General features: G+C 33.0%; 1 protein-coding gene across 4 annotated transcripts in view; it reads left to right on the forward strand.

Annotated features, from left to right (window-relative positions):
• The window catches only part of LOC140439383 (lipopolysaccharide-induced tumor necrosis factor-alpha factor-like), a 109,783-nt gene that overhangs the window by 56,255 nt on the left and 30,445 nt on the right, over positions 1-23,083 (forward strand). For all 4 annotated transcript variants that reach the window (XR_011950616.1, XM_072529247.1, XM_072529246.1 and 1 more), the window contains exon 2: positions 16,994-17,115. Coding sequence is in view for 3 of the 4 variants with exons in the window: in XM_072529247.1 (XP_072385348.1) it covers positions 16,995-17,115 (121 nt within the window). In the remaining variant the exon portion in view is untranslated. The remainder of the gene's footprint in view (positions 1-16,993; positions 17,116-23,083) is intronic.

Genomic DNA, 23,083 nt, shown 5'->3' on the forward strand with positions numbered 1-23,083 from the left:
ATAAATAAAAATGTATTAGGGGGCGAGAATACTAACTTTTACAAAAGTTGTCACATATATATGAGGGGTTCCATTCCAAAACTCACCTTGTACACTTTAAGTAATATTTCACAATTCGCGAAAAACATTTTACTAGAAATACGAAAATTATATAACCTGATAATACAGTAATGGATTTTATTACAATATTGACAGTAGTAACTCAGCTCTTACTTAAATCCTGTTTAATCCATTTCGACGAAATTCAATAGATGAAGATGGACAAGACTTTTGGCATGACTGCTTGGATAAGACAATTTATGGAATGATAACATGCATCATTTAATATATTTTTATTTTTATTAATTTTAAAACATTGGTTTTATAATAAGGATACTTTTATAAAGTTTTTCATTGTTTTTGGTGGTCGCCGCAGCTCCAGTAAATCCAAAATGTTTTCTGTTATCCAAGCATTCTTTTTTAGCTTTAAACTGCCTTTTAAATTTCTTTTACAGATTTCCTTAACTGGTATGAACGTGGACTTTAATTACAAAAAATAATCTTTAACGTTCTCAATTTTATTACGCTAATGAAATAGAGTTATACAAAGTTAAGTGCACCGACCAAAAAAGTAAAGACCAGATAACAGTTTTGTATCATGCCATTGCGTCTGGCAGCCATAGACTGAAGCTGACTGTGGTTGAAAAGTTTAAAAATACGTAATCGTACTTTGAAATCACAGAATCTCAGAGTTCACTATTATAATCAGCAATCTGCTTGGACAACTTATGACATCTTCCAGGATTGGCTGCATAAAATGATCATTGCTAAAGTAAAATTTTATTTGAAGAAAAAAGTTACTACAAAAGGCTCTTCTTTTGTGCTGGTGTACATCCCAATGAGGAGGCCTTAAGAGCTGAGGATGGAAATTTCTTTTTTTTTTTCAACCAATATTACATCGATTATAGTTTACGATTTAGTGTTAGAAACTGATTACAGTTTCTAACACTAAGTTGAATAATGTAGTGGATAAAGGATCTCCCTCTCTCAAGCCTTTTGCAATCGTAAATTGATCTGATACACACGTAGAGTTATTTAGTGTCATTTTAACTAGCCCGATCAGTTTCTTTGGTATACCCAAATGTTCCATTGCTCGATACATCTTTACTCTATAGACTCTATCACAATGCTTGTCTAAAATCCACAAACAAAACATACAAGGGAACTTTATCTTCATAACAAGTCGTTTGTATCTCCTTTAATGAGTAGATTGGGTCTACAGTAGATCTGTCCTTTCTAAAGCCGGCCTGTTTCCGTATAGCAATTTAGTTTATTTCTTAATATTCTTGCCAAGATTTTGTATACCGTGTCTAGTAAGGCTAGGCCTCAATAGATGTCACACTTCAGTTTGTCCCCTTTTTTATGCAGAGGGCATATGCGGGCCTCATACCACTTTGATGGCTTTATTTCCTTTTTCCATACTTGCACTAGTAGCTGGTATATTTTTCTTTGTAGTTATTCTCCATCAAACTTAATCATTTCTATGCATATGTCATTTTTACCAGGACTTCTGTTATTTTTCATTTCTTGTATTGCTGTCACCGCCTCCTCCTTTGTAGGCTGCCTTTCAACTATCGCATCTTCTCCAACCGTCCAGCTGTCTACTGCTTCGTGCTCCACCTCACCATTTAATAATTCTTCAAAATGTTTTTTCCATTCCGTCATTATTTCTGCCGGATCGCTAATTAAATTTCCGTCTTTACCTTTCATATAACTACGGTGGCTTTGATAATCTTTTCTTATCTTTTTAACTTCTTGATTGAAGGACCTCACCTCTTTGTTTTTAAACTTCTCTTCTATCTCTTTTAAGTCCTCTCCAACTCTTTTTCCTTCTACACAGAGCTTTCAATCTTCCTCGAATTATTCTATATTCTTTTTTTTTACATTCTCTATTATGTGTTAATATTTGTTTTCTGATCTTCTTCTTTTCCTTTGCTATCTCCTGACACTCTTCGTCAAACCAATCTTTGTTTGTACTTCTCTTGGAGTCGCACTTAACTATTTTCTCGCTAGCTTCTCCTACGGCAGATTTAATTTGTTCCCAGGCTTGATCTGTCTGTAAATTTTGGTCACATTGTTGTAGAATTTTATTTATTTCTTCTTCATATTTGTTTTTTATTTCTACTTCCTTAAGTTTTTTAATATTGTACTTTTTCTTCGTTTTATTGTTCGATTTCTCTGTTTCTTCCAGCCTCCTCCCACATGTGACTTTAACGAGTCCGAGTCGTTTTCAGCTCATCTTATACTTCTTACCTTCTGAAAGATATTCATATATTTACTTTCAATCATAACATGATCTATTTGATTCACCGTCCTTCTATCTGGGGAGACCCAAGTACCTTTGTATATCTCTTTTCGTTTTAGTTGTGTGCTTCTCACCACCATGTTTTTCTCCATGGCAAATCCAATAAGTCTTTGACCATTATCGTTTGTTACTTCGTGTTTACTGTAGTTAACTAGTTACTGCAGTGTACAGAGGTTCTTTTCCCACTTTAGCATTACAATCACCCATTATTATTTTTACATCACGTTTAGGTAGGCGCTCGTATTCGTCATTTAGCTGTTCATAGTAAAGATCTTTTATTTCGTCGTCCTTGTCTTCTAACGGTGCATGAATATTGATTATACTCCAATTCCTTTTCTTACTTTTAATTCGTATTGAACACACCCTATCAGAGATAGGATTAAAAGTCCTTGATACATTCAGCTACTAAAAAACCAGTTCCAAGCATTCTATCTTTACCTCCACTTTTGAAGAGCACCATATCTTCAATATCAATTATTTCCGATCCTAATTGTTTTGTCTCTTGAAGAGCCATGAAGTCGATTTTATACTTCCTTGCCTCATTCATTAGCTCTTTTAGCGCACCTTCATTAAAGGTTCCTGTAACATTCCATGTAGCTAAATGTATCTTGTCATTCTTCGTACCTTTGTATTACTGTCTTGTTTTGTTTCGTTTTCATAGTTCGTAATCCTTTTCTTCGCATTGTTGGTCATCTTTTCTTTTCTTTTCTTGCTGGTGCTTAGATTTTTGCTTTGCTCCCAGCGCCATATTTCCTGATCGGAATATATTTCCTTATATCCTACCTTCACTTTTCTCCCTTCCTTTCTTAGTTCTTGTGCTTTCTGTCTGACATATTTTTGTACAATTCTGTCCTTCTTTGACAGGTCATTATTGATATAAACTAGACTTTCTCTTCGATTTCTTAATTTGCTTTTGTTTTGCATGACTTTTCTTTTGTCCTCTTCCTTTTCAAGCTCAACCAGACAGACTTTTTCTCCCAGCTTCACAACCTTCTCTATTTAAACATCGACTGCTAATTCTACCTGCATAAATTTTTTTATTTCATGTTTTAGAGTCTCTGGGACATTTGTATCTATGTTCAGGCATTGTATAACTATATTTTTACGTCTTTTTCCATTTTCCAAACTTTCAAGCTGTTCTTCTATTTAAAAAACCACCTTTTTTAGTTTTGAGTTGTCTTCTGGAGGACTTTTTCATTACTGGAGATAATTTTTTTCAATTATCTGTTGTATCGGTTTATTTAGATTAGTTTTTGTATGTTGTCTTTTTTGTACATCCTGTACATTATTTCTTAATTTACAATATGTAATGTTTAATCATATCTATAATTAGCGTTAATGTTATAAATTATAAAACACATTTATACAGTTAATTTTAAACAATATACATATTTGCTGTAGCAACAAGTAAGTTTCTGCAGATTTCTGCATTTTATTTTTCCCAGTTACGAAAGCAGGTTTTCCCTAGTTGTGGATAATTCTAATTACTCACACAAGACCGCCACTGAACAATGGCGTGCTATTTTAGTCGAAAGAAGGTGCAGCCTACTCATTTTAATTGATAATAGTTATTTAGGTCGCTGGACAAAAATAGCAGACCTAGGTTTTAATGTGAACAATGGTCAGTATACTCATTTCATTCTCTTCTACTCCACTTTCATCATCTTTTTTACTGTGTAGTAGAAATTATAATTCGTATTATTATTCGTAATACCGGATGTCTATACATACAAAAATGTGAAACTTCTATGATCAATGAATGTCGATTTTATATAATTTCAAAATTGACAAAATAGTTTAAAACTAAAATACAACCATTATACAACCAAAAAGGAAGCAAACAATAATAATATGTAATTCAAATCGCAATTTTCCAACGGATATTTTGGCACTTTTATAATTGGCAATTGTGGCATTGATCGTCGTGAATTTTGTTATACAGTAGAATAACTAATGATTCTATTTTTTATGAAAATGACAATAATATTATGGATCACGAAAGATACTGATCAGACAAAAGAAATGAGATACTTACCGCGTTGAAATTGCATGAACTTTTAACAGAATGAGAAAACTTTTCTGTAATCACAATATCAATTTAACGCTTATTTTCTCCACACTTTTGTATAGAGTTGAGGCCTGAACAATCCAACATTAAAAACATGGAAGCATTCAAAATGTGGTGTTATTGAGGTATTCTGAAAATTTAATGGATAGATCGCAAAACAAACGCACAAGTTCTCGAACAACTGGGAAATCAACGTAGAGTTTTAATTACAGTAATAATCAGGAAGTTGGAATTTTTGGGGCACATCATGAGAGGTGAAAATACGAACTATTAAGGAATATAATACAGGGGAACATCAAAGGCAGAAGAAGCATAGGAAGACGTAAAATCTCGTAGCTTCGCAATCTCCGTGAATGGTTTGGATGCACTTCAAATGAACTGTTCAGGCGCCTAACGAACAAAATTATAATTGCCAGCATGACTTCCAATCTCTGATAGGAACGGAACTTGAAGAACAAAAAGACATATTGCTGTTTTTGCTTATTTTGGAGCTATTATTATTCTTCTTTTACTACCGGCTCAACATCGCCATAAAATGATATTTCTTTATTTAAATATTTGAATTTCAGATTTTGATTGATAAGGGTAGTTCCTTAAATTGGCATCGACAATTATTGCAACTGTCAGCTAATATATTTTCTAGTTTTTGCATCAATCAGTGAATCTTAAAAGTTGTCATAAAATAATAAATAAATGTCATAAAATATTAAAATAAAATAAATCTTAAAATTTGTTTATGTTGTGTTCAAAACCCAAAACTCCTGGCCACGATATCATTATCTTATCGCAAAAAGATAGAAACCTCCTGTACTTTTATCTTGTTTACAAAGTTAAAGTAAGAACTTTGCTTAAAAAAATGCCAAAGTAGGTACTGATAAATAATTACGCAAATGAAGATACAACACATTCGCATATATATATTATTTATTTCGATGTAGCATGCACGTAGTTTTTTTTAAGATGTTCCTAGTATAGGAAAATATCTACGATATAGACAAAGATTTATATATATTGACTAATTCAAATTTCGGGAACTAAAAATGTGAATGGCCGGGAGGTAAAACGATATTAGTTCAGTTTGCAAAATTTTTTAGAGAGCGAAAACAAAGTTTTTTCTCTGAATCTTTAAAAATAATAAAATATATTACGCAAAAAGTTATATCAAATTTGACATTAGTTTAATGTTGTTTAAAAAAATCCAAATCCAAAACTAAATCAAGATACTGCTACCGTTGCAGAGGTACTTGTTAAAGAATTCTTTAGTCAATTTGATGTTCCCTTAAAGATTCACTCCGACCAAGGGCGAAACTTCAAGTCAACCCTTTTTCAAAACGTTTGTTAATTGATTGGGGTCAATAAGACCAGAACGACACACCTGCATCCTCACTCAGATGGAATGATCGAGAATATAAACCGAACCATAAACACCTGTCCAAAGTTGTATCAGAATATCAAAGAGATTGGGACCAGCACATTCACTTATTCCTAATGGCCTACCGCTCGGCCGTGAATGAAACTACAGGCCAGACTACAACCTACCTGATGTTAGGTCGTGAAGTTCGTTTGCCCTGCGACCTAGAGTTTGGCTGCAGATCTTCCTAAGAATATATTGCAAGCGAAAAATATGTCGACCGGCTGATGAAGAATGAACAACATTCATGAACTTACCCGACAACACATCCAGTTAGCCAGTAGCAGAATGAAAGATCAATATGATTCTCGAAACGAGAATAAAAGCTCTGAAGTAGGTGATCTTGTTTGGCTTTATAATCCACAACGTCGTCTAGGCTTGTCTCCTAAACTGCAAAAACAATGGAAAGGTCCGTATGAAATTAAAAATAAAATAAATGACGTAATATACCGAATTAAGAAGTTGCTGAAAGGTAAACCAAAAGTAGTTCACATAAATCGTCTTGCACCTTATGCTGGCTCAAATTAAACAGAAAAAGCACGAATCTTTACGAATATATATATATATATATATATATATATATATATATATATATATATATATATATATATATATATGAGATGTATGTATGTATGAAACTGTAAAGTCTTTTATTTATTTATAATTATTTATATTTGGTTGTGAATTCATTAATTTATAATGTCTTGTTCTTATCTTAATTCATTAAAAGGCACAATAATTTATATCAATTTATTTAACGAATAATACACATAATTTATATAGGCGAGCGTAACAATTAAAATCGCGGCCGCGGGTCTTCAGATATTCACTGTCCCTCCATATAAAAATGTTTTATTTATATACATAAATCGCCGTTATCTCGAAAAGTCTAAAACCTTCTTGAGTAGACTGGACGGCGAAACGGCAAGGGCAAACTGGATTTCCCATCGACTCGCCTCGAACTTTGTTTTTATAGCATCATGTGTCAGGTAGACATGACCTAGAAAATACTTGAATGAATAGCATATCAGTAATAAACATATTTACCGTTTTTGGGTCAGAATTTATCGTAACAAAACTTAATTATCTGACAAGTGAGATGCATATAATACATCTACGACAAGGGAAAATAACTTGGATGGATATTAAAAAAATGGGAAAAATATGTCATGGTTGAAATTTTGAAAATGATAGTAAAATCTTTTATCGATGATTGACTAACTGATGTGTTATGTATAATGTTCAAATAAGTTAATAACGTGTATAGAAAAATATGTTTCTATCCCCTATTTATTTTTTTTATTGGCGGTTCTGAACGCAAGTAAATATTTGCATTGCGTTACAACAGAACAATAATACCAATAAATTTTGTTATCAGCAATATAATTGCGTCATATTCTATAAAAAGTATAAAGTACAATTGGATTGGTGTCACTTATTTTTGTTTGTTAGGAGCTAATACTCGAGCTGAAAAAAATGTATGATTTTTATAAACGAGGAAAATTTCATTAGATATAAAATGTTAATGTTTATATTATATTATATGCAAACGACACCAAAAGAAGATAATTTGTTAAATGCAGTGGAAGTAAAGTGGAAGTAAAGCAGACAATAAATTTGCAAAAAGTGAAATGCTTAAAAAGGCATATAAAAATAAAATAAAATAAAGTTCAATAGATTCAGAATTATCAGCGGATAATTAAATTATCTTTCATAATATGCGTAAAAATCGATCATCGTGTCAGTCTGAGACTTTTGGGGAAACTTTCTGAACTGTCTCAGATATATAGGACACGTCTTTTGTATGACACGGTAAAATGCATGCACGCGGATCAACTGCGAAGATGACATGGGAGCTGAAGCTATGTCTCAACTTTAGATTTGTTGACATAACATGACACACTAATACATTCACACCTACTCCATGCTCAATTGTCAAATCACCAGACATCTGCACCACAACTTGTACGAATAAAATGGACACACATGAAGAAGATAAAGAAATAAAACGAAAATAGACCTAGAAATGGACTTAGAAATGCGTGACTCTTTTGATTATACGAATAGAAATATAAAAGGAATGAACAGAGAGACAATCTTGGTTGCGGACTCTGTCTCTATTCCAATTATGGATCCAATCAGTATTCTACAGATGAACCTACAAAACAGTCCGGTCCAGTCTGTAAAAAATTATTGTCGCCTTGATACACAACATTAAAGATCTTCTTCACCTGTTATATAAGAATTGTCCGACGTTAGCGATCATTTCTTGGTAACGATCTTGGTTTTATTTGAGTTTATTTTAATGCCCATTTTCTCTCCAACTTTGTGCACACGATCAAGTTCTTAAATATACTTTTTCTTCTTATTGCGCCGTCTCCTTTCGCAGGTTGGCAATCTAAATAACAATTGTAGCTTTGGAAACTACTGCACGAAACATTTCTGTGGATGAGCGGTCAAATCATCTCCTCAGGTCTTTCAGCCACGAGTTTTGGCGTCTTCCAACTGATTTTTTGCCCTGTACTTTACCGTCCAATATGATTTGGAGTAATTCATATCTTTCACCTCTCAACACATGACCCAATTATTGTATGTTTCTCTCTTTGATTAGTTATTCTTTTTGTTTACCCATGCGCCGAAGTACCTCACCATCGGTAACTTTTTGTATCCGTGGAATTCTCAGCATCCGTCTGTATATATACATTTTAAAGGCATGCATTATTTTTTCTGTTTTAGAGTCCATTGTCCAACTTTCACAGACATACAGCAAAACAGAGAAAACGTAACATCTGATCATTCGAATTTTGAGCTCTAGACTAAGGTCTGATTTAAAAAAAAAAATATTTTCATGTTTATGAGTTTTTTCCTCCCTTGTTCGATTCTTGACAAGATTTCTTTATTTGGGTTACACTGGCTGTTGATATTTCCTGCCAAATATTTTATGGAAGTTACCTGTTCTATTATTTGTCCCTTGGCGTACAAGGGACAAACAAATATACGTTTGCTGGTATCTTTAAAAATACTAGAATTTTAGTTTTGGAAACGTTTAGATGTAAACCGAACACTTCGCTATGACGGACTACCGCATTTATTATATTTTATAGTTCTTGTGCGTATGTGCCTTGCTTGGTATTAGGACGTTATGATCATCGTACCTGATGTTGTCTATGCTAGTTCCGTTAATCTTGATTCCACCTTGAACCTCGCTTAACGCTTTTTTGAATATAGATTCTGAACACAGATTAAATAATAGTGGTGATAAGACGCAATCTTGTTGCACTCCTCGTCGGATTAGTCTTATATATACTAGAGCCAAATAAAAGATTTATAGGATGCTGTAGGAGAGGCTATACATAGGTGTTGCTCCGAAGTATCGAGGACAGAAACAGCTATCGATGTTGCCTGCACCTCTCCTAAGACTAGTTGTTACCTCATTATACATTAGTTGATCCTGGTAATACCAATTCTTAATCGTTTAATCTCTTGAATCAATTTACTGAGTTTTGAAGCGAAGCTTTTATACTGGCGTTGTATTACTTTTCTCCCTGGTAAAATGGTGAAACAAGCATCACGGAAGTATCGCCACGAAATACTGCTTGTGGTCTGCAGTCACACTAAACAGTTGAAAGAGTCCATCCTATTTGACCTTTTAAGAGATATTTAAATATTTATCAAATAATGCATACTGGATTTAGTTTTACTCTGACGTCATAGAATTGAAAAATTTATCTAATTTCTAAACAGTTTAGGCAGGAAATTCACAGAACCTAACGAAAATATGAAAGTTTTTGTAACTATTTATAAAACAATTCACTAAACTAAATTTTTGTTAATGTGTTACATTAATTGTTATCGTGATGTCAGCCAATGAGCTGAATGCCAATGCAATTAAATTGTGTGTTTTTATATTTAATTGACCTCTGAGGTCAATTAAAAGTTCCAAAATTGAGGCCAAGCATGAAAACTCTCGAACTGTTACAAAACAAATAAAAACGGTATTACATATTATTACAAATATTTGATGTATTTTAATCAATAAATCCATAAATACATCTTAAACTGATATGGCTTTATCTAAAATAAATAGATATATTTACAATTATTGGCAATATTATTTTCTTGGAAATATTTAGGTTGCTACGGGGCGGGTGATTTTAGATTCATTGAACGCATATATGTTTCTAATAATTTAAAAGTGAATTGTTTTTTAACAGGTTCAGAAGTTTTTATACTCCAAAATATATTTAATTAAGCACAGAATTTGAAATTAGAAGGGGTTTGCCATAACTACGAGTGCTATAAATTTAATAAACAAAAAAAGCATCGAAGCAAGCACGAATTTTTTAAGTAATTGTATTGTAGGCCGAGATATTTTTTTTGTAAGTGTAGATCGAGTCATTAAAAAAAGCAGACAAAAACAGATTGATATTTTCGCCTTGACAAGTTTGTAACCGAAAAACATCAGAAAATGCATCATTACATAATAAAAACATGTTTATAATAATAATAATTTATTAAGTGATTACAATTTGATACCGATATTGAAAGAATAATTACCATATTTAAATAAAAAAACTATATGATGAAATAAAATGTAAAATAACATCACGATTTTTCTTATGATGGATGGTAGTACTAATAGGAGTGATTTTCTATTATAATTGGATGTGCTATTGTTGATATGCTCGTAAAAATAGCGATAACAGGTCCTGCGAAGAAAATTCTGACTAAAGAAAAACCAAAAATAAAGCAAGGGTGGATGACTGATAAGATCCTTCTCATGAACAATCGGAGAATAATGAAAGGAAAAAAACGAACAAAGGTATAAACAAATACAGAAAGAAATCAAAATAAAAATCAGAATAGCAAAAGAAGATTTTTATAAAAGAAAATGTGAAGAAATAGAGCAATTGCAGGCAAAACATGATATTTTTAATGTACATAAAAAAGTGAAAGAACTTGCAAAGTGAAAGAGGTACGCAAAAACGTAAGCAGCCAAATACCCTGTATAATGTCAACGGAAACATAATAACAGAACTAGAAGAACAGTTGAAGACATGGAAAAACTATATTGAAGACATATTGAAAACTATATAGATGATAGACAACAATCTGAGCTAAGTAACATACAAGGAGACGAAGGTCCAGAAATAACGGAAGAGGAAGTAATGTACGCACTAAAAAGAATGAAAAATGGTAAAGCCCCAGGTCCAGATGAAATACCAATGGAAATCCTTAAACTAATAGAAAAAGACTCGATTCACATTTTAGTTGAACTTTTCAATAGCTTTTATACATCAGGAAAAATACCACAAGAATGGCTTTTATCCACCTTTGTTATTATACCAAAAAAGATAAATGCCAAACAATGTAGTGATTACCGTACAATCAGTCTGATGAGCCATGTACTGAAAATATTCCTGAAAATTATACACTCTAGAGTACACATAAAACTGGAAATGGACATCAATAATACCCAGTTTGGATTCCGAAATGGACTTGGAACAAGAGAGGCGTTGTTTGCACTCAACGTTATGTCTCAAAGATGTCTTGACATAAATCAAGATGTATTCATGTGTTTCATAGATTACAACAAGGCCTTTGATAAAGTGCGGCATGATCACCTAATCAGACTCCTGACAGAAAAGAATTTAGATAAACGAGACATCCGACTAATAGCAAATGTGTACTACAATCAGAAAGCAGTAGTGAGAGTACAGAATAATACCACTGAAGAAATTGAAATAAAGCGAGGTGTGAGACAAGGGTGTATACTGTCACCAACCCTGTTTAATCTCTATTCCGAAGACGTAATGAATAGAACACTCTCTGAGCAATCCGTAGGTGTTAGATTAAACAATCTGAGATTTGCCGACGACACCGTTCTGATCGCAGAAACACTTGAAGAGCTACAGACATTGGTGAATAAGATAGCAGACTGCAGCAAAGAATATGGACTATCTTTGAACATAAAGAAAACTAAATTTATGGTAATATCGAAATCAACACAAAATGTCCAAAATTTATATTTACACAATGAAATTATCGATCGAGTTAGCAAATACAAATATTTAAGCACTTTTCTAAATGAAGACAACGATAGCTCAGCAGAAATCAAAATAAGAATAGAAAAAGCCAGATCCATATTCACTAAAATGAAGAGAGTGTTCTGCGGAAGAGATTTGAGCCTTGAAATGAAACTTCGCCTAATGAGATGTTACTTACTTTCTGTGCTGTTCTACGGAATGGAGTCATGGACGTTGAAAAAGATTGATACCAAAAAATTAGAGGCATTTGAACTGTGAATGTATCGCAGAATCCTGAGAATATCATGGACCGAGAGAGTCACAAATGTCGAGGTCTTGAGAAGAATGAAAGAAAAGGAAGTCATATTTACGATCAAAAAACGAAAACGGCAATACTTGGGACACATTACAAGAGGCGAAAGATATGAACTGCTTCGAATAATTATGCAAGGGAAAATAGCAGGAAAAAGGTCCATAGGAAGAAGACGAAACTACTGGCTAAAGAATCTACGGGAATGGTATAGCTGTAGCAACAACGAATTGTTTCGGTCAGCAGTTTCGAAAATACGTATAGCCCTGATGATCGCCAACCTTCGGAACGAAGATGGCGCTTGAAGAAGATTGTTGATATTAATACAGATGAGCGACATGCTATCATTACTTCCCAATGAAGACACTTCTTTTAAAGCACTACTACTAAAACTACACACAATCAAACTTAAATGGAATCATCTGATATTTCTTATTATTTTAATCGAATTTAAAAAAACCAACCTACGAAATCAAAGAATGTTTATTTTAAAGCAATTTAATCACCAATACATAAAAATTAAAGAAACCCATAAATTTTTAAATATTAAAAATAATTATTAGTTTTAAAGTCAATAGCATACAAAATTTCAATGTACAATGAATGATGTTTAAATTGTTTTTATTTATTTATGTTTTTTTAGCCGTTGGTGTTACTAACACTAGGCCTTAGGCAAGATTGAATTCGCGTGGGCATGCTCCTTAATAAATTGTCAAGATTTTATTGTGGTAGGTTATTTCCTTTCTTCAAGAGCAGCTTGTGCTAGCTGTACAGTGTTTTGTGAATTAGGCCGGTGAGGTCTAATTCTTTTTTTTAAGCATATCCCACAAATGCTCTATAGAGTTAAGGTTGGGTGAACAAGCAGGCCACTACAGAATAGTAATACCTTCTGATTCAAGGAAGTCTAGTGACTCTGCTGGTATGCATAAAAATTAATTTTTTTTCCACTGCACTTTTTTAAAGTCTAACTACCGGTTTTAGAACCAAAATGATCTAAATAGGCTTATCTCAAAGTCAATAGAAGATAGTAATGGCCACTTTTTTAGATATAGAAGCGGCATTTAATTATGTTACTACCAGCTCTTTGGTAGGAGATATAAGTAGACGAGGTGCGCCTGCGGTAATATGCAGATGGATAAGGGCATCCCTGGAGAATAGGATCGTAATGTCCACTCTGGGTAAAGCAACCATCAAAGCAAAAGTAGGTGGAGGCTGTTCACAAAGAAGAGTTCTGACCCCTCTACTTTGGGCAACCTTGGTAGATGATCTTCTCAGAAATCTGCCCACAGAAGGCTTTTATTGTCTAGGATACGCTGACGATATAGCAATCGTTGTCAGGGGCAGGTTTGCTCAGGTGGTGTCTGAAAGAATACAAGCAGCCCCAAATATAGTTGACGACTGGTGTAAACAAGAGAGATTGATAGTCAATGCTCAGAAAATACAAATTGTCAACTTTACCAAAAAAAAAAACAGCACTACAAGGCCTAAAACCACCAGTGGTGGGAGGAACAGAGATTTCATTTGCCAAAGAAACAAAATACCTTGGGGTATATTTTGATCATAGGCTTACATGGAATACTCACATTCTGAAAACCACACAGAAAGCTACTATGTCCCTAAGTAGATGTAGAAGAATGTGCGGTAAGAATTGGGAATTTAACCCCAAAATGACTCTATCGTTATACACAAGGGTTATTAGCTAGCATGCCTGTGTATTACGGGGACCATAAAAACAACTCCTACTGCATCGTTGGAAGTCCTGCTGAATCTACCACCACTTCATATCTTTATACAAGGCGAAGTCAGATCAGTGCTGCACATATTAATCCATAGTCAGTGACATAAAAGCCAGATGCATGGTGTTGACAACAGAAAGCTAATCGAGGAGCTAAAAGCCGATATTGTGATGGGATAAACTATCGATACAACAGCTACGAGATATAGCTTTAACAATAAGTTCACAATTAAGATATCAGGCAGGTAAGACTGGAATAAAGGTGTACCCATACTGGTACCTGCTGCTACCTGGTACACGGATGGCTCAAAAACATTGAAGGGTGTGGGAGCCAGCATAGTAGGGACAAATCAAGGCATAAGTTTCTCACTAAGTCTATTTAAGGATTAGACAATTTTCCAGGTGGAAATAACAGCAATACATTACTGCGTGAAAGAAAAAGAAAGGCAGGAAAGAACGTTCTGTTCAGTTGCCATCTTTACAGATAGTCAGGCTGCGCTTAAGGCATTCAATTCTGTAGAGGTCAATTCTAAGCTAGTATGGGATTACGTGTGTGCCCTAAATAAACTAGGAGACCGTAGCAAGGTTACGGTAGCCTGGGTACCGGGGCACGAGTGCCATAAGGGAAATGAAAAAGCAGATTAATTGGCCAAACAAGGCTCATCAACGTCATTCATTGGACCGAAACCCTTCTGTGGTGTTGCCAAGAACAGCTACAAGGAAGTGGGTAGCTCACAAGTCTCTGGAATGGTGGAGGAATTCACCAGGACAAAGACAGGCGAAACAGATCATTACAGAATATTCGCCAAAATTTACGACGGACCTAATAAGCAAAGATAGGAAAACAGTCAATGCCATAGTAGGTCTTCTAACAGGGCACTGTAAGCTGAATAGGCCCTAGAAGCTGATGAGATTATCAGATGATGACCTGTGCAGATTCTGTCACCTCGAAGAAGAAACAGCAGAGCACATTTTATGTCAGTGTGACAGTCTGGCAAATGTGCAGTTCTTTGCATTAGGAGAAGAAAATCCATACAAGCTATTAGACTTGTAGCTATTGTTGTAAAATTTATTTCGGTTGAGTAAATATATTTTTGTTTGGTAAAAAATGTAAATATGAAATATGAAATACAATTAATTGTTTGTACATAATTTTACTAGGGAAAGCGGCGCCTAGTAGCCCTCCCTCACCAGCCGCCACTGATCGAAATGCCATATGCCCAATAACACTTAATTACAGCAGTCGTTACATCTCTTAATTTTAATTAATGCATGTTAACTGCTTCAAATACAATAAAGTCTACTATTTGCAAAGTACACAATAGCAATAACAATTGTTCATATGATGCAGTTTTCTTCTAATCAGATTAGAATACTCATATAAATTATAACCTTAGATTAACTAACCTCTTTAATTATTAATTAGTATTATGTTCCACTACCGCAAGTATTGACGCAATTTTTACATTCTATAGTTTCCACGGCATTAATCTCTAATATTTTTAAATCACGCATGTACACACATGCAATACGTTTATACTTCATTGCGGGTATATTTAAACAGTTTAAAATTTAATAGAAATTTATGTACGAAAGCAATTTATATATACGGGAAACAAATCTAAAAAGAGCAAGAAACCCTAATTTTAAAGCTGTAGGAGTTGACAACATTTATTCTAAATTTATAAAACACATAGGTCCGAATACCCGCAAGTGGCTTCTTAAATTTTACAATCAAATTATGACTAACTAGAAGTTTCTAAAATGCTGCAAACAAATCATTATTGCAATATATTATAAACCTGAGAAATACCCTGCACTACCTGAGAGCTACATTCAGACTACATGCAGTACCAGACAATCCCTATTTTAAGCTATCTTTCTTTTATCTACTACTAGATATTTGGGAGGACAATCCAGACAAGACTATTTTACTTTGCAAAGCCAAATAGTTCTCAAGAACAAGCTAGATTCATGGCAAGAAAATTCTGTGGCGATAACCTCAGTGGTGGTAATCACCCTAACAACATTTATTGATTGAGAATGGATTTCAAAATAATCTTACAACAGCATAGTTTTTATAGACCTGACCTACGCCTAAGACACAGTGTGGAAGGAGTCTTTTATTTAAAATATATCAGATGGTACCATGCTGTTTATTTAACAATCTGATAAACCAAATGTTAGGTGAAATATTTTTCCAATACACCTCGATGAAAAAACTAGAAAATTCAGAAATCTTCAAAACGACCTACCACAAGGTTAGTTACGTCTATTCTTCTTTTTAATATTTATACATCAGATGTATCCACTACCATCACACACAAATGGAGTTTACAAGCAAACCCGTCCAAGACTGATCATGGTTTTCGATCACTTTGTCACGCTTTCTATCTTATAAACAATAAGGCAAATTACAGTTTGAATTTAAAATGCGAAGGAAATATTCTAAAGGACAATTTGAATCCAAAATACCTCATAATAATAATCAAAAACAAAATTTGTTTAATTCATGAATACCTCATATATAAGAATAAATATATCCCTGACACCATACACAGATGAAATCTATTATATTCCGAAGACCTTCCCATCAAACAGACGGATCTTTATAAGAGCATGCATAAAGCATACTGCTCGGGAATATTTTTGTAATCCTAGGTATCTAAGATGCGCGAATTTTTTCCTAGAGGTAGTGAGAACCACATGAACTAAATCTTACTGATGCTTGTTCTCTTCGAAACGTTCTTCTGATAATTTTATAACTAATTCTTGCTGATATTTTTGGAAAAGTCTAATATTAGCACCATTTTCATATATGAGTGGAATATTTTAATATATTATAAAGAAAATTATTTAAATTTCATGATTAGACTACCTGAAGCAAGTATAGAGTTTTCTCTAAGCTGTTTCGTGAGTTACGAAAAAATGACAGATTGGAAATAACTAATAAGGCAAATGTGTAGAGAAAATATCTGTAAGTTTATTTATTAAAAACAGTAAAAATATTCTATTGTAAAACATACATGTGCTTCTAGTTGTAGTGGTAAATCGTTTAATCGGAAATATTGATAAGATGTTATTCTATTTTTTTTGCAGCATGGAGAAACAAGGAAATCCCCCACCATATACTGGCCCATACAATGGACCCCAAGGAGGACCTCAACCTGGATTCCAAATGCCGCCACCTGGAATGCCTCAACATGATCCACAACAAACAGGTAAATAATCTTATGCTATTTTAAAATATGAGTGATAACAAAGAAGGTACCCAATATCAATTGTCTACTGGCAGTCTACTTGAAATACGTTCAATGGGACAGGTTGTTCTGAGAAAATCCGGCATTCATTGATGGATGCAGGGTCATCACCGTAAACAAGGTGATAACTCTTTCTACTTTTTATTCGAAGCTTTGCAAATATTTTCAAATAAATATTTAAATTAATATCTTCAAGACGACTTTCGTAATTTCCTTGTATAGACTTACTCGAGATCTGCTCCAACGAGAATGCGATAAAGCACCCTGCCATGACCTTACCATTTTACTTAAGGATTTTAGTGCAGAAATTGGAAAAGAAGTGCATTATAGGGTTCTACATGTACAACACAGCCTACATGATGTAACAAGCTCCAATGGAGAAAGATTATGTCAAATGTCCACTAGCCCAAGTTCAAAATCTGATAATTAGTAGCACTTATTTTCCTCATAAACGGATCAATAAGGGAACTTGGAAAATCCCAGAGGGTGCGGATTTATCATGTCATGTTTATAACATTTATCATGTCGTAATTTCATAGAGGTGGCCATTCTCCATCCAAGACGTAGTTCCTATAGAGGAATATTCCTATAGTGAAGTAAAGAATGAACAATATCCAAAAGGCTTTGATGCGGAATGGTGATGGAAACATTATACTAACAGCGATAGAGCCAATAATAGGAGAACAGGAGAAGCATTGAAAAACAGAAAGTTTAATGCTGAATGTAGATTAATTATAAGACAAAAGGCCAATGCAAAATAAAATATTTACAACTAGAAACAATAGGTAACAAGGAAGAGTACCACGTCAAATGAAGAGAGACAACTAAAGTGTGTAGAAGAAAGAAATGAGAGATTTAAAAATAAAAGAGATAAACATAAGTGATTAAAAAAAAACAATACAGAAAATTCTATAGAGATATGAGACAACTAACAAGAGTTTAAACTTAGGAAAAGTTTTTGTAACGATAAAAGAGGCAATACACTAACTGATGATAAAGGCATTCTAAAAAGGCAATAAGAATCTTTTTATGAGCTACGAAATCATGAAAATGTTGCAGAGGTGTACAATGCACCTGTAGCTCTATCAGTTAGCGAAAGAAATTCATGAACATTCCGAAAATAAAATTTTAAGGACAATAATAGCTGAATTAATAAAAAATGGAGGACCAGCACTATGGAAACAAATACATGGCTTAACCCAAATATGGAATGGTGAAACAATTCTTGAAGAGTGGAAATGGCGCCTTATACACCTCATTTAGAAGATGATAAGCCAGAATGCTTTAACTACAGAGAAATTTTGTGGTTAAAGATATCATACAACGTGTATTCTTCCCTACTATATAACAAACTGACGCCCTTTGTGGAAGAGATTATTTTTGACTACCAATCCGGATTATATGAGAGCCTGATGCTTACGGGTATACCCAAAAAAGTAGTCAGATTGGTACGCTTATTCTCATTGACATCAAAGCAGAAGTAGTAATACAAAATATGAAGACTGACAACTTTCGAGATCAGTAACGGTGTAAGGAAAGGAGACGTCCTTTCAGCGCTATTGTTTAACCTATTTGGGATCCGAGGGAACCTTACAGCTAAGAGCAAACAAATATCTTTAAAGAAATAGAGATGTAGGTTTGAGGATAAATCAGAATAAAACTAAATATGTTTAAAAATAAAAGTGAAACTGGAACAAACCATCAAGTGGAAATATCCAGGAGTGGCTAGTATACCTGTTGAATACAAAGCACGTGGTGTATTAAGGTATAAAAAATGCTTATTAAAAGCTTAAAATTTTTTTTATTGTAAAGAAGATCTTTTCGGAATTAAATCATTCCATCATCAGTTTAATAGAAAGTTGTTAAAAAACATTGTATGGCCACATCAAAACATCATCAGTTAGCCCAAGACTCCAGCACAGATCAGAGGTAATGTAAGTCTATAAAACCTCACCAACTAGAGGGGGTCATGTAAGATGCCCCCATTTTCAGTTTTTAATAATCAAGTTAACAGTCTATTGCATTTACCTTGATAAATACCATGAGGATTTTTTAATACGGATGTCCTTCCAATGATTTTATGTGGCCATACAATGTTTTTTAACAACTTTTTATTAAACTGATGATGGAATGATTTAATTCCGAAAAGATCTTCTTTACAATAAAAATTTTAAGCTTTTAATAAGCATTTTTTATACCTTAATACACACGAACACCACCTGCTAAATATGTTTACGTTAAGGGCAAGACGAAACCATAGAAACTTCTTCCAATCAGAACTGCACAACTTTGAAAAGGTAGCAGATATCATGTACCTACGATCCCTAGTAACCAAAAGTAATGATGTAGGTGCAGAATTAAAGACCAGTATAAACAAAGAAAATAGAACATATTACGCAAATAAAAAAATGGTAACTTCTAAAATACTAGGTTAGAATTGGAAGATGCATTGTCATCATCATCAGTTGGCGCTACAGCCCTTAGTAAACCCTGTCCTACTTCAAATCAATTTTCCGCCCTTTTGATGTTTTCAGCGGCGTTTTTGATACGTGTAAAAACTTTAACTGCTTTATTTTGAGTTCTTCCAATGATCAAGAATCATCAGCATATCCCATAAGTTTATTCCTCAATCTCTCATAACTTTTTCTAACGTAAGGTTAAACAACCTGTATGATATCGCATCTAACTGGCGCAGTCCGCCATGTTACATGTAGATACAATTGTACAAAACATTAATAAAACCCATTGTGAAATGTTCACATGTTCACAACCCTATGGTTGTGAAACCTACTGAAGAAAGAGGAAAATGGCCTGAAAAGTTTTAAAAGGAAAGTGCTTAGGAACATTTTGGAGCCCAACCGGTAACAGTATGGAGGCTAAAGAATCCTCATGAAGTTTGAGGTGAGTCTATATAGTAAAGTTTGTTAAATCTCATAGAATTCTTTGGCTTGGTCACTTGTTCCCAATGAGCAATCAAAAAAATACAAAAAATATCACAGAATAAAGACCGGCTGAAAATAGACCACAAGGCAACCATAGAAATCGTTGGTTAGAGAGTTTCGAGAATGATCTAAGGATTATGGGAGTTCGGATTTCGAGAACAGTCGCCAATGGTAGAAGGGAATGGAATGAAATTCTTGAATAGGCCAAAACCCACTGAGGGTTGTAGCGCTAGAGGAGGAAGGATACGATTAAATCATATCACAATATTCTAGCAGAAAAACTTTACTACAGACAACCTTCAAAAAGTATAATTATCTTTATGGTTAAAGAAACAATTAATACAAACGAACAATTAAGTCATTCGTTCATAAATATATTATTGATATGTGTTTTTATACATAGTATCAAACAATGAAAATGATTAAATGAAGGTTAGATACTTGTCGGCACAGTCACGTTTATAATGTAACACGTAACATGAAAACCGTTTTTACTGACATTTTAACAGGACAGTATTGATCTACTTACTTTGTATGTAAAGATACAATTGATACAATGAATGTAAAGACACAATTTTCTGTTATATTTTAATATTTATTTTATTCCTATTATACACTCATAAAAATAATTGTTTTTGGGCTTCGCAACAATTACATTCTATTTTTATAGCCAAATTTCAGAATTTTATAGGATGGGAGACCAACAAATCAAAATCCGCCGCGAAAGTTATATATGTGAAAAAAAATCAAAAAAACTAAAATGGAGGGTTAAATTTATCTACAAACTAACTTGGAGAAAGTATAAAAGATACAATAAAAACGGAAGAGACCAAGAGGATAAGAAGCACGGAAATTATAACTCTAGAGATCCGGATAGCTTTATATATATATATATATATATATATATATATATATATATATATACGTTCAAATTATCGGGTAAAGTGGTCTATAATAAAAATCTTTCTTTTTTCTAAATTACTCAATATTTCGCCATTTATTTAAAAGCTTCCTCAGGAGTAAACTAAAAACAATACATTACAAAAAATGGCGTACAAATACATTTTAAAATACTCACAGAATTTAAAAGATGTCGCAAATAAAAACTGACATTGAAGTATTTGAAATATTGAATGTCAAGATTAAATTGTCTTAAGCACGTTCGTTACAGCTATACGATAAAAAATTAAAATTATTTCAAATGTAAAAATAAAAATAACAATAAAAGAAAAGTTAGAAGAATAATATTTATTTGATGAATTATTAAGGTTAGTTGTTATTAAGATGAATGTTTGCTATTTTTAATATTTATAAATTTTGTTCAATATGTTACAATATATGTTACTTAACTGTCCAGTGTCCGTTTTATAATTTAAAGTGTTTTTATTTTTGTTAATGTAATACATTTCAAGAAATAATCTACTTTTGTAGTTATCAGTCTGTGCCAAAATGTGAGCTTTGTTATAGTCTAGCATATGACCAGTGTTTTCATAGTGCTCAACCACTGCGCAAGTATTTTTTCTCAAGCGGCAATCACTTTTATGTCACTCGTTACTAGTATTAGAAGTGTTTAAAGTTAAATATAAATATCTTATTGAAAAAACAGTATCGTTGTACTTCGAAAATAAAGTAAAAATTCTTCAAAATTAAAAGAACGTTTAAAGAATGTTTAAATAAGTAAAAATTCTACAAAAATAAACTGTACAGAGAACAGAGAACTGTAAATCTACCTGTAAAGAGGAATTGATATTAACACTGAGATTTACCGGATTATTTGGAATTCACAACTGAAGAGTGTAAAACTGGAATTGAATTTCAATTATTTTGTATTTCTATTTTATAACATTGAAATAAGAATAAATTGTAAATAATGAGTTTTTCGAAAACTTGTTACCTAATATGTATCACATTTTCTATTATTTTTTGATTAAGTTAAACAAAAATTTTATCCTTGGTGTGAATTGAACCCCAATCTTCTTGTCAATAAACCACGTCTCTAACTATTACACCAATTCCACATACAATAATTGTTTTCGGACAGAACATAATTACCTTTAATTTAGTCAAATATTTCAGTTGAGTTATTTTTATTATCAAATAAACTTAAAGATTTATAATTTAAAATCGCTACTAATTAATGTTTTTTACTATAATATATCTTAATTTATTCAATCATTTATTCTAACATCAAAAATTATTAAAATAAAATATTTTCGAGGTCATCCGTATAATTATGACTGAAGTAAAATAGCCACGTCTAAAAATTAACTTTATCTCGTACTATCTCACAACTTAATCTGTCTTCTATCCTTTCCGCTATTTTGCCGGGTGGTAAGATACTCATCACTGTATTTTGCGTAGTAGGCATCAGTGTCCGTATCTAAATTCAGAATAGAACATAATAGTCCAGTCGCCAGAGGGTTGACCCCTAAAAATCATACGAACAAGCTGAGTTTTGCCGAAAATATTAATTTTGAGACCTAAAAAAAGGTGAAAAAAGCTTACCACTTTTACCCCCGGGTTTCCCCCTAAAACCCCCCAATATGCATTTTGATTTTTGTCGTTATGACAGTTTAATCAAAAGATTTCGAATTTTTACCATCGAGCTGATAAAAATTTTTAATGAACATTTATTTCGCGCGGGTAACTGACATTCAAAATCGACGGTCATTTCAAGCGTTGTTTGTGAAAGAACGGTTCATTCTACACAAAAAGTGTTACTGTTGCGTGGCGTTAGAAAGTTTATCTTTCAAACGCAACTAAACACGCAAACGAAAAAGAATTAGGATAGATTAGGATACGTTTGTCTTTCTTGTATTAAAAACTAGAGGAGACTGATTATCTGTTATCTATTTCGTTATTTTTCGAATAGTTAATACAACAGTTTCTGTTTAAAATTATCTCCGCTTCATTTTTTATTTAAAACATTTTTTTCTACGGTGTACAGATTCTTGGTAAATCGATTTTTTTGCATTTTTGTCCCTCTT

Source organism: Diabrotica undecimpunctata, chromosome 4, assembly GCF_040954645.1.
Source record: "Diabrotica undecimpunctata isolate CICGRU chromosome 4, icDiaUnde3, whole genome shotgun sequence".
Lineage (NCBI taxonomy): Eukaryota > Metazoa > Arthropoda > Insecta > Coleoptera > Chrysomelidae > Diabrotica > Diabrotica undecimpunctata.